Source organism: Notothenia rossii (assembly GCF_949606895.1).
Source record: "Notothenia rossii genome assembly, chromosome: 2".
NCBI classification, from domain to species: Eukaryota; Metazoa; Chordata; class Actinopteri; order Perciformes; family Nototheniidae; genus Notothenia; species Notothenia rossii.
In genome coordinates this window covers 96399728-96411911 of record NC_136904.1, presented here as the reverse complement: position 1 = coordinate 96411911, position 12184 = coordinate 96399728, and the positions used below count along the sequence as shown (strand labels likewise).

General features: G+C 48.0%; 1 protein-coding gene across 11 annotated transcripts in view; it reads left to right on the top strand.

The window, feature by feature from the left end:
- The window catches only part of ttn.1 (titin, tandem duplicate 1), a 236951-nt gene that overhangs the window by 146421 nt on the left and 78346 nt on the right, over nt 1-12184 (top strand). For all 11 annotated transcript variants that reach the window (XM_079667095.1, XM_079667103.1, XM_079667097.1 and 8 more), the window contains 13 exons: nt 238-385; nt 768-933; nt 1403-1554; nt 3340-3636; nt 4091-4390; nt 4786-5100; nt 5701-5849; nt 5931-6081; nt 7057-7338; nt 9055-9357; nt 9847-10149; nt 10689-10970; nt 11603-11790. In XM_079667095.1, the coding sequence (XP_079523221.1) occupies nt 238-385; nt 768-933; nt 1403-1554; nt 3340-3636; nt 4091-4390; nt 4786-5100; nt 5701-5849; nt 5931-6081; nt 7057-7338; nt 9055-9357; nt 9847-10149; nt 10689-10970; nt 11603-11790 (3036 nt within the window). The remainder of the gene's footprint in view (nt 1-237; nt 386-767; nt 934-1402; nt 1555-3339; nt 3637-4090; nt 4391-4785; nt 5101-5700; nt 5850-5930; nt 6082-7056; nt 7339-9054; nt 9358-9846; nt 10150-10688; nt 10971-11602; nt 11791-12184) is intronic.

Here is a 12184-nt window from a genome sequence, read left to right as displayed (position 1 = left end):
CCTAATCCAAGTAAACTGACCCCTAATCCAAGTAAATTGACCCCTAATCCAAGTAAACTGACCCCTAATCCAAGTAAACTGACCCCTAATCCAAGTAAACTGACCCCTAATCCACAGGAAACGGACCCCTAATCCACAGGAAACAAACTCAGACCCACCAGAGAAACATGAAACTGACCCTGACCCCTAACCCTAGTTGTTGATCCAGGTTTATTAACCCGCTCTGGCTCCTCTCAGGTGAACCCGGCCTGTGCAGCCCAGTCTCTGGTGATCCCAGACCTCATCAACGGACAGGAGTACATCTTCAGGATCCGAGCAGAGAACCGCTTCGGCTTCGGACCCCTGGCTGAGACCGAGCAGCCCACCAAGGCCACCGACCCCATCCGTACGTACCGGAAAGCATTTATTATACCCTCATTATATCTATAATATTTATATTGAACACTTATGTACATTTATTTAACTTGTTCATACAAATGCACAACGTTTTACTGTGATGTCTTGTTCTAATAGTTACTTTATCACTTTATTTTTTGCTGTATTACTATTTGTATTTGTTTACTATTCTCTTTGTTTGTACCTTGTGTGAATGCTGTTTTTCACTCTGACCCTGTTGCTGCTAGAAACGCCTGAGTTTCCCCAAGGGGATAAATACACTTCCATCTGATCTGATATCGTTATTATATCGTTTCTTCCAGAAGACTTAAGATGGACAGTAACTTTTGAATGACTTAATGACTATTTCTAATAACCCCCTTTATGTGCAGACCCCCCCGACCCCCCCACCAGGCTGAAGATCAGGAGTGTGAGGCGGGGGGCCGTCTCTCTGACCTGGAGGGCCCCGAGGAACGATGGAGGGGCCCCGGTGACTCACTACAGCGTGGACCTGCTCTGCTGGGAGGCCAGCGGGGCCGCCAAGGACTCCTGGAGGAGGTACGGCCCGCTTCACTCTACATATTCACTCTATTATATTTCACACTACATACCGTATTGACCCGAAAATAAGACGGGCTTCTTTCCTTGAAAAAGATCTGAAAAAGAGGGTCGTCTCATATTCGGGGTCTAGACATTTAGTAGGCAAGTTAATAAACAAAAGAGGGGAAGTTACGAGAGAGAGAGGGAGAGAGAGAGCATCATAAATGGTTTCAAGAAATGTTGCGTGTCAAATGCAGTGGATGGCATGTTTTCAAATACAATTATTTTCTTTCTAAAAACAAGATTTGGTCTTCAAAAAGGTATTTTTCTAAAAAAAAGAGGGGTCGTCTTATATTCGGGTAGTTCATGTCTCTTGTTATGGTTCAACATCGGGCCAATGCTGCGTCACATGTTACAGCTGCAAGGGATTGTGGGACGGCTTAGAGACTCTGTTAGGATCCCTCCTGATTATGTGTGCTGCCTTCAGGTGCAACAGGAGAGACGTGGACACCACCAGCTACCGGGTGGAGGACCTGACGGAGGGTGATGAGTACGAGTTCAGGGTGATGGCCCACAACGAGGCGGGCCAGAGCCGGCCCTCCAGCACCGTGGGACCCATCCTGCTGCAGGACCAGACCTGTGAGTAATCTGATTACTTCCTGTTTCCTGTAGAGAGTAATCTGATTACTTACTTCCTGCTTCCTGCAATCTGATTGCTAACTGTTGGGGAAATCTTGCCCTAGGCCCACACCTCTGACCCAGTGTATCAGTCTGCCCTCACTGAGCAGCTGCACCTTGGGCTGCTCTCAGAGTCCCCCTGTTCCTCCTGTTGGCGTCAGCTGATAGAGCTTATCGTGCTTTATCTGCTTTATCTTGTTATTGCATGTTGATTATTCTCTCAGAGCTAAATGCATGGGTCTGGGGTAGAGATCTTCAGAAACACAGAACATGTCTTGTGAATTCTCCGGACGAAGCTCCAAATAAACCCTCAGTGTTTCCCTCAAAGTTCCTGCTCTCTCCGTGTCTCTCCGTGTCTCTCCGTGTCTCTCCGAGTCTTTCAGTGTCTCTCTGAGTCCCTCTGGGTCTCTCTGGGTCTCTCTGAGTCCCTCTGGGTCTCTCTGGGTCTTTCTGAGTCTCTCTGGGTCTCTCTGTGTCTCTCCGTGTCTCTCCGTGTCTCTCTGAGTCTCTCTGAGTCTCTCTGGGTCTCTCTGGGTCTCTCTGAGTCTCTCTGGGTCTCTCCGTGTCTCTCCGTGTCTCTCTGAGTCTCTCTGAGTCTCTCTGGGTCTCTCTGGGTCTCTCTGAGTCCCTCTGGGTCTCTCTGGGTCTCTCTGAGTCTCTCTGGGTCTCTCCGTGTCTCTCCGTGTCTCTCTGAGTCTCTCTGGGTCTCTCCGGGTCTCTCTGGGTCTCTTTGTGTCTCTCTGGGTCTCTCTGGGTCTCTCTGGTCTCTCTGGGTCTCTCCGTGTCTCTCCGTGTCTCTCCGTGTCTCTCCGAGTCTCTCTGAGTCTCTCCGTGTCTCTCCGTGTCGCTCCGTGTCTCTCTGAGTCTCTCTGGGTTTCTCCGTGTCTCTCCGTGTCTCTCCGTGTCTCTCTGTGTCTCTCCGTGTCTCTCTGGGTCTCTCCGTGTTTCTCTCTGAGTCTCTCTGGGTCTCTCCGTGTCTCTCCGTGTCTCTCTGAGTCTCTCCGTGTCTCTCCGTGTCTCTCCGTGTCTCTCCGTGTCTCTCTGGGTCTCTCCGTGTCTCTCCGTGTCTCTCTGGGTCTCTCCTTGTCTCTCTGAGTCTCTCTGGGTCTCTCCGTGTCTCTCCGTGTCTCTCTGGGTCTCTCCGTGTCTCTCTGTGTCTCTCCGTGTCTCTCCGTGTCTCTCCGTGTCTCTCCATGTCTCTCTGGGTCTCTCCGTGTCTCTCCATGTCTCTCTGGGTCTCTCCGTGTCTCGCCGTGTCTCTCTGGGTCTCTCCGTGTCTCTCCGTGTCTCTCTGAGTCTCTCTGGGTCTCTCCGTGTCTCTCCGTGTCTCTCTGAGTCTCTCTGGGTCTCTCCGTGTCTCTTCGTGTCTCTCCGTGTCTCTCCGTGTCTCTCTGGGTCTCTCCGTGTCTCTCCGTGTCTCTCTGGGTCTATCCGTGTCTCTCCGTGTCTCTCCGTGTCTCTCTGAGTCTCTCTGGGTCTCTCCGTGTCTCTCCGTGTGTCTCCGTGTCTCTCTGAGTCTCTCTGGGTCTCTCCGTGTCTCTCCGTGTCTCTCCGTGTCACTCCGTGTCTCTCTGTGTCTCTCTGAGTCTCTCTGTGTCTCTCTGTGTCTCTCCATGTCTCTCCGTGTCTCTCTGTGTCTCTCTGAGTCTCTCTGAGTCTCTCTGTGTCTCTCCATGTCTCTCTGTGTCTCTCTGAGTCTCCATTGATGCAGATGTTTCCATCACACTAACTTCCTGTCTCCTGCAGGCGCTCCGTCCATCGATCTGAAGGAGTTCATGGAGGCGGAGCAGCGCTCCGACATCAGCATCGTGGCGAAGGTGCGCGGTTGCCCCTTCCCCACCCTCACCTGGTACAAAGCGCCCGCCCACCACCCCGAGCAGCGGGTGGAGGTCTCGTACGACGAGCACATCAACAAGGTGGTGAGCGACGACAGCTGCACGCTCCTCATCCAGCAGGGGAAGAGAGCCGACACCGGACTCTACACCCTGATCGCCTCCAACAGCGTCGGGAAGGCCTCCGCAGAGATGAGGCTCAACGTGCTGGGTAACCACACACACACACCCACACACACACACACACACACACACACACACACACACACACACACACACACACACACACACACACACACACACACACACACACACACACACACACACACACACACACAGACACACAGACACACACCCAATCAAACACACACACACACACACACACACACACACACACACACACACACACACACACACACACACACACACACAGATCATCACAGACACACACACACACACACACAATCACAGACACACACAATCACACAATCACAGACACACACAAAATCACACACACGTTTGTCTATTTAGTTTCTCCTTTAATGCAGAGTCTGAGGTTTCCTGGTCTATAAAACCTTTACTGTATTTGTGTGTAGAATATAATTTAGCATTAAACCCCAGCTGAACGATTCCCTCCATGTAAACCCTTTGTTTTCCCCCCCCAGGTCTGCCCGACCGCCCCTCTGCTCCCATTAAGTTCGAGTCGATTGGCTCTGAGCGCATCACGCTCTCCTGGCTCCCCCCGAAGGACGACGGCGGCTCCAGGATCACGAACTACGTGATCTGGCGCCGCGTGGCGAGCAGGAGCACCTGGGTGATCGTCACCAACGAGCCCAAGGAGCGCGTCTGGACCGTCGAGAACCTGATGGCCGGACACGAGTACATCTTCCGCATCATGGCGCAGAACAAGTTCGGAGTGGGAGAACCTCTGGACAGCGAGCCGGAGGTCGCCAGAGACCTCTACGGTAAGATTTATTACTTTATACTTTATAAATTAATATAGCAAGCCACTGGACAGCCAGTTGGAGGTCGCCAGAGACCTCTACGGAGAGAGGACTCATATTTTAATACTTTACACTTCAGTATTAATACAATGAACTACTAGAGTTAGTCCAAAACCGCCAGATACCTCTACTGTTAGAGGCTTTATTACTTTTATACTTCAGACTAGAGCTAGTCAAATATTACAAATATTAAAGGTGGTTTACCCCCCCCTTCCCTCAGTGTATGAGGTGTTGTTATGTACTGAATGTAATGAGTGATATTAAAGGTGCCCCCCCCCCTTCCCTCAGTGTATGAGGTGTTGTTATGTACTGAATATAATGAGTGATATTAAAGGTCCCCCCCCCTCTTCCCTCAGCGCCCCCCGGGCAGGTGGAGAAGCCGAAGGTGAGCGGCGTGACGCTGGACGCCATGACGGTGAGCTGGGAGGAGCCTGAGGAAGATGGAGGGACCCCCATCACCGGATACTGGCTGGAGAGGAAGGAGACCACCGGGAAGCGCTGGACCCGAGTGACCCGGGACCCGATCCGACCAATGGGATTGGGCGAGAGCTTCACCGTGAGCGGGCTCATCGAGGGCTCGCAGTACCTGTTCAGGGTCTGTGCCCTCAACGCCACGGGGCCCGGGCCCTACAGCGCCCTCACAGACCCCATCTTCGCCAGAGACCCCATATGTAAGAGCCTCTGCATTATTAACACAGTTATTAGAAAAAAATAAAAATAAAATACATTTCTTATTTTTTGCAAAAACAAGTCATTTTATGGATAAATTCAGAGTTCAGACATTTTGAATCAGTTATTTTATCCATCTCAGAATTCTTTTTTTTTTTTATTGTATGTGAATCTGTTACAGAATTGTCCAGCAATTAAACTGTCAGACAATATAATTATAATTTCAATAATTCCTTAACGATTTATTGTCTTCAGATATAAATCCTGTGTGTCTGAGATTATTCCTAACATTTGAATGAATATTCAGATTTTTTGAATAAATCATGTTTTTTTTGTTTTTACAAGTAAAGTTAACATTTTTCAGGATAAATTAAGAGTTTAGACATTTTTAATCATTGTTAAATTCATCTCAGAATGTATTATGTTTTCAACATTTAAATTATATGTGAAATTAATTAAAAACAGTTAAATTGCCAGACAACATAATCAAAGTTACGAAAACCCTTAACGAGTCTTGAGATATAAATCCTGTGTCTGAGATTAGAGGAATCACATGTTTCTGTACACCGAGCAGGAAGCTAACACCTGTCTGTCTCCTGTAGCCCCGCCCTCTCCCCCCACCCCCAAGATCTCTGATTGGACCAAGTCCTCTGTGGACCTGCACTGGATCCCGCCCCTGAAGGACGGAGGCTCCAAGATCATTGGTTATTGGGTGGAGTCCAAGGAGGAGGGCACCGAGGCCTGGGTGAAGGTGGGACACTTTCCTGAGAGCGTTCACACTTTAGAGACCCTGATGCTGATCGTAGAAACTGAGACCTGTTTCTGTTTTCAGGCGAAAGAGACGGAGATCCGCGGCACCCGGCTGGTGATCGCTGGCCTGAAGACTGGCGGAAAATATAAGTTCAGGGTGACCGCTTTCAACACTGCCGGTAACGGAGAACCCGGAGAGGTTCCCGAGGCGCTCGAGGTCAACGACAGAACCAGTGAGTGCTCTGAGAGCTCAGACAGATCCTCATCTCTCACCTTCCTTTTTTCTTTTTACTTTATTTTCCTTTTTCTTAAACAACACATACTGTGTCAAAGACACAACAAAACAGGTGTGCAAGTTGTCCATTTCGTTTAACCCTCCCCCCTAGAGAATAAGACATCATTAATTGTACAATTTTTTTTTAAATGATAGACAAACAGATGATTGAAATCACAGCACAAAAAACTAAAACGAAACATCAACAATAAAAAACGTGAAAAGGTTGAGATCAATGTTAGTCATGGTTCACTAAAGTAAATGGGTGTTCTAATTCAGTTAAATTATTTAGAGTCACTGCGTGCCTATTGACTTGAATTACATTACATTACATTTAGCTGAGGCTTTTATCCAAAGCGATTTACAATAAGTGCGTTCGACCAACAAAGTACAACCTTGAAGAAAACAGAATCATATAAGAACATCAGGTTTCATAGAGCCAAACATTTCAAGTGCTACTCAACTGGCTCTAGATAAGCCAGTCCTTTATTAGTATATAAGTGCTTTGTTACTAATTCTATCTCTGGAAGTGGAGTCCAAAGAGATTCCGTGTATCCATCATTTCCTGTTCTTCTCTAAAGAAGAGGGACCAATGGAAATGTTGTCATGTTGCCGTTGTTCAGCATGGAAACATTCATTAGCTAACAATGACATTATTGTTCTATTAATATAAAGGGAGGTCAGGTACTCTTTAAAACAGCTGCTGGTTATGGGTACTTTTTACTGAAGTACATTTCAAAGCCTCTTTACTTTGACTTGAGTATCTTTAAACACGAGTATCTGTACTTCTACCTGAGTAAAGGATGTGTGTACTTTTACCATCTCTGACCTCCAATAATTATGAAGATTTGGACATGAAATATGAATGAGGGACCCTTTTCCTGACTTAAATATGTTGCATACCATCCATCTCTAACGCTGGTCTCCTCTCCAGTTGCTCCTGAGGTTGACCTGGATGCCTCGGTGAAGGAGAGGATGGTAGTCCACGCCGGCGGAGTGATCCGGATCATTGCCTACGTGTCGGGCCAGCCGGCCCCCGAGGTCACATGGACTCGAGATGGTGCCGCGCTGCCTCTAGAGGCAGTGGTGGAGACGACCGGCATCAGCTCGTCTCTCGTCATCAAACCCTGCACCAGGAAGCACCTAGGCGTCTACACGCTGACCGCCAAGAACGCCGGCGGAGAGAAGACCAAGAACATCACTGTGGAAGTCCTGGGTAAGCAGATCCGGCACATGAGACTCTATGGTCTGAAGGTCAATGGTTATCTGGTTGTCTTTTTTTCCATGTTATCCTGAAATAAGGTCTGTGTAGCAGTTGTGTGTCATGTTACCGTGCTGTAGTTCCTTTATAGCCCAACATTAGCCGTCTTTAGCTTAGCGGTGGTGACGTGAAGTCATGTGACCGTGCTGTAGTTCCTTTATAGCCCAACATTAGCCTCCTTTAGCTTAGCGGTGGTGACGTGAAGTCATGTGACCGTGCTGTAGTTCCTTTATAGCCCAACATTAGCCTCCTTTAGCTTAGCGGTGGTGACGTGAAGTCATGTGACCGTGCTGTAGTTCCTTTATAGCCCAACATTAGCCTCCTTTAGCTTAGCGGTGGTGACGTGAAGTCATGTGACCGTGCTGTAGTTCCTTTATAGCCCAACATTAGCCTCCTTTAGCTTAGCGGTGGTGACGTGAAGTCATGTGACCGTGCTGTAGTTCCTTTAGCTTAGCGGTGGTGACGTGAAGTCATGTGACCGTGCTGTAGTTCCTTTACCTTAGCGGTGGTGACGTGAAGTCATGTGACCGTGCTGTAGTTCCTTTAGCTTAGCGGTGGTGACGTGAAGTCATGTGACCGTGCTGTAGTTCCTTTATAGCCCAACATTAGCCTCCTTTAGCTTAGCGGTGGTGACGTGAAGTCATGTGACCGTGCTGTAGTTCCTTTATAGCCCAACATTAGCCACCTTTAGCTTAGCGGTGGTGACGTGAAGTCATGTGACCGTGCTGTAGTTCCTTTATAGCCCAACATTAGCCTCCTTTAGCTTAGCGGTGGTGAAGTGAAGTCATGTGACCTTGCTGTAGTTCCTTTATATCCCAACATTAGCCTCCTTTAGCTTAGCGGTGGTGACGTGAAGTCATGTGACCGTGCTGTAGTTCCTTTATAGCCCAACATTAGCCTCCTTTAGCTTAGCGGTGGTGAAGTGAAGTCATGTGACCTTGCTGTAGTTCCTTTATATCCCAACATTAGCCTCCTTTAGCTTAGCGGTGGTGACGTGAAGTCATGTGACCGTGCTGTAGTTCCTTTATAGCCCAACATTAGCCTCCTTTAGCTTAGCGGTGGTGAAGTGAAGTCATGTGACCTTGCTGTAGTTCCTTTATATCCCAACATTAGCCTCCTTTAGCTTAGCAGTGGTGACGTGAAGTCATGTGACCGTGCTGTAGTTCCTTTATAGCCCAACATTAGCCTCCTTTAGCTTAGCGGTGGTGACGTGAAGTCATGTGACCGTGCTGTAGTTCCTTTATATCCCAACATTAGCCGCCTTTAGCTTAGCGGTGGTGACGTGAAGTCATGTGACCGTGCTGTAGTTCCTTTATAGGCCAACATTAGCCTCCTTTAGCTTAGCGGTGGTGACGTGAAGTCATGTGACCGTGCTGTAGTTCCTTTATAGGCCAACATTAGCCTCCTTTAGCTTAGCAGTGGTGACGTGAAGTCATGTGACCGTGCTGTAGTTCCTTTATAGCCCAACATTAGCCTCCTTTAGCTTAGCGGTGGTGACGTGAAGTCATGTGACCGTGCTGTAGTTCCTTTATATCCCAACATTAGCCGCCTTTAGCTTAGCGGTGGTGACGTGAAGTCATGTGACCGTGCTGTAGCTCCTTTATAGCCTAAAATTAGTTGCCTTCAGGGACCAACACAGACATGCCTAATGACCCTCCATTTCCCCCCCAGACGTCCCCGGGCCTGTGGGAATCCCCTTCAGTGCGGAGAACCTGAGCAGCGATTCCTGTAAACTCAGCTGGTTCTTCCCGGAGAACGACGGAGGCTCACCCATCAGCAACTACATTGTGGAGAAGCGTGAGGCCGAGCGTAAGGCCTGGACCGCCGTGTCCTTCACTGCCAGCCGGCAGAACGCCGTGGCTCAGGGCCTCACCACCGGCAAGTCCTACTTCTTCAGAGTCGCCGCCGAGAACGCCATTGGGCTCGGACCCTTCATGTGCACCGCCGCCGAGATCCTCATCAAAGAACCCATGAGTGAGTCCATCTACAATCAGGAAGTCTGAACCATGAGAGGAGGGGCATTTAGAAGAGTCACAATGTCATTGATAAATTACAAACAGTCAATCCTATAATCAAGTAAAATATAATATAATTTAAATAATCCCATAGCTAGTTCCCATCTGCAGATCCTGTGTGTCTGAGATTGTAGAACACATTCAAACTGAAAGTCTAAAAACTATTTTCAAGATACATGTGGATGTCAACAAAAGAAAATAATCAAAATTGTAAAAAAGTAAACATTATGAAGTCAGAAGTCCAACTTTGTATCTATAAATATGTCCCTGAGCAAGACACTTCACCCCAACCCAAATTGCTCCTGAGCGGATTTCCCAAAGTACTGAATGTATGTAAGTTGCTTTGGGTAAAAGAGTCTAAGTGACATGTAATGTCATATCCAGACAGTTAAAAACCTTCTTAAGGAGTTCTTGATCTGCAGATATAAAGTTTACCTGTCCCTCCCAGGTGTGCCGGACCGCCCTGAGGAGCTGGAGGTCACCAAGGTCACCAAGGACCTGATCAGCGTCACCTGGAAAGCCCCGAAGTTCGACGGCGGCTCGGAGATCATCATGTACATGCTGGAGGCTCGCACGATCGGCAAAGACAAGTTCAGCCGTCTGACCAAAGACGCTCTGATGGAGAGGAAGTTCACGTTCGACGGTCTGCGGGAGGGCGACACCTTCGAGTTCAGGGTCATCGCCGTCAACGAGGTCGGGCCCAGCAAGCCGTCCTTCGGCACCAAACCCATCACCTGCAAGGATGAGCTGGGTGAGTTTCAGGAGATTCAAATCAGCAGGTCATCTCAGGGGTATTTCCATGCATATCTCATCAGAACCAGAACCAGAACCAGAATCAGAACCAGAATCAGAACCAGAACCAGAATCAGAACCAGAACCAGAACAGAACCAGAATCAGAATCAGAACCAGAACCAGAATCAGAACCAGAACCAGAACCAGAACAGAACCAGAATCAGAAACAGAATCAGGTTTATTACCAGGTAGTTTGACACTTAAGAGGAATTTGACTTGGTGTTGTGGTGCAGACATAAAAGTAATACAAAAATTAAAAACACTGATAGAAAACTATTTTGAGAAACTCTAATAACTTATAGTAAATATAGTAACATAAATATGGTCAGAGAAAATCATAGAAATACAAAAGTAAAAAAGAAAAACTCCCAATAAAAAAATGTAAACAACAACTAGATGATATATCTCCTTTGGAAGGAAAGAGCCGTGCAGTTGTTATAAACTAGTAGTACTGGTACTTTCAATATCAGCTCACAATCAGTCTCCCTGTCTCACAGAGCCGCCCACCATCGAGCTGGACTTCCGCGATACGATCGTGATCCGTGTGGGCGAGAGCTGCCTGCTGCAGGGCCGCTATACCGGGAAACCATCCCCGTCCATCCTGTGGTACTGCGAGGATGAGGAGCTGAAGGCCGACAAACACGTGATGTTCAAGAACACGCTGACCACCATGTCTCTGGGCCTGATGAAGGCGCAGCGCAAACACAGCGGCAGATACGTGGTGGTGGTGGAGAACAGCACCGGCTCCAGGAAAGGGGTCTGCAACATCACCGTGGTCGGTACGTACAGATGTTGATACCAGCCGGGGTAAAATCGTATTAATAAAGATGAAGTGCAGCAGCTGAATCCATGAACTAGAGAGAAAAAGAAAAGGTCCATGCATAGACCCCTGCGGGACACCACCCGTTTGCTTTAAAGTACTATTAGTAGGTTTTCAGATGCAAAGAATTTGATTTTTGATATAAAAATGGTTGAAGAAAACTTAAAAGCAAGAAACTTCAATATAAGATTAAAGGATAAATATAATATATATATTTTTTTAAATATATACAATTTATTTGAATTAAGATTAAACTGTGAAAATGAAAATGTATTAATAATTTTAGATTAAAATACATTTTAATCCTAATAAAAATGAAAATACAATTATTTTTGGTTCAATCAGGTCAAGCAGCAAAGTATCGCTTTGAAAATAATATCCGAAACTGAAACTGATCAGATTATATATTAGATTAGATATTGTAAACTAAGAAATATAAACATATTTTCCTACAAAACACAGAAGTGACCTCAGCCATATGGATACGTCCAAAGAGGCAGCAACAGAGTAGGATATGGATGATAGAAAGAAGGGGTCTCAGAGTAGATATTTATCGCGGTATCGGTTGATCACATGGTCTCCTCCCTACAGACCGCCCAACCCCCCCTGTCGGCCCCGTGGTGTTTGAGGAGGTGCACAGGGAGTTCATGGTGGTCTCCTGGAAACCTCCTCTGGACAGCGGCGGCGTAGATGTCTCCAACTACATCATCGAGCAGAGAGACACCAACCGCGAGGCCTGGACCACTGTCACCTCCGCCAACACCAAGACCTTCTGCAAGGTGAGCAAAACCCCATCCAGACTCCTGTCCACCTGACTCCTGTCCCCCTGACTCCTGTCCACCAGACTCCTGTCCCCCTGACTCCTGTCCACCAGACTCCTGTCCCCCTGACTCCTGTCCCCCTGACTCCTGTCCATCAGACTCCTGTCCCCCTGACTCCTGTCCACCAGACTCCTGTCCACCAGACTCCTGTCCACCTGACTCCTGTCCCCCTGACTCCTGTCCACCAGACTCCTGTCCCCCTGACTCCTGTCCACCAGACTCCTGTCCACCAGACTCCTGTCCACCTGACTCCTGTCAACCAGACTCCCGTCCACCAAACTCCTGTCCACCTGACTCCTGTCCACCTGACTCCTGTCCACCAGACTCCTGTCAACCTGACTCCCGTCAACCA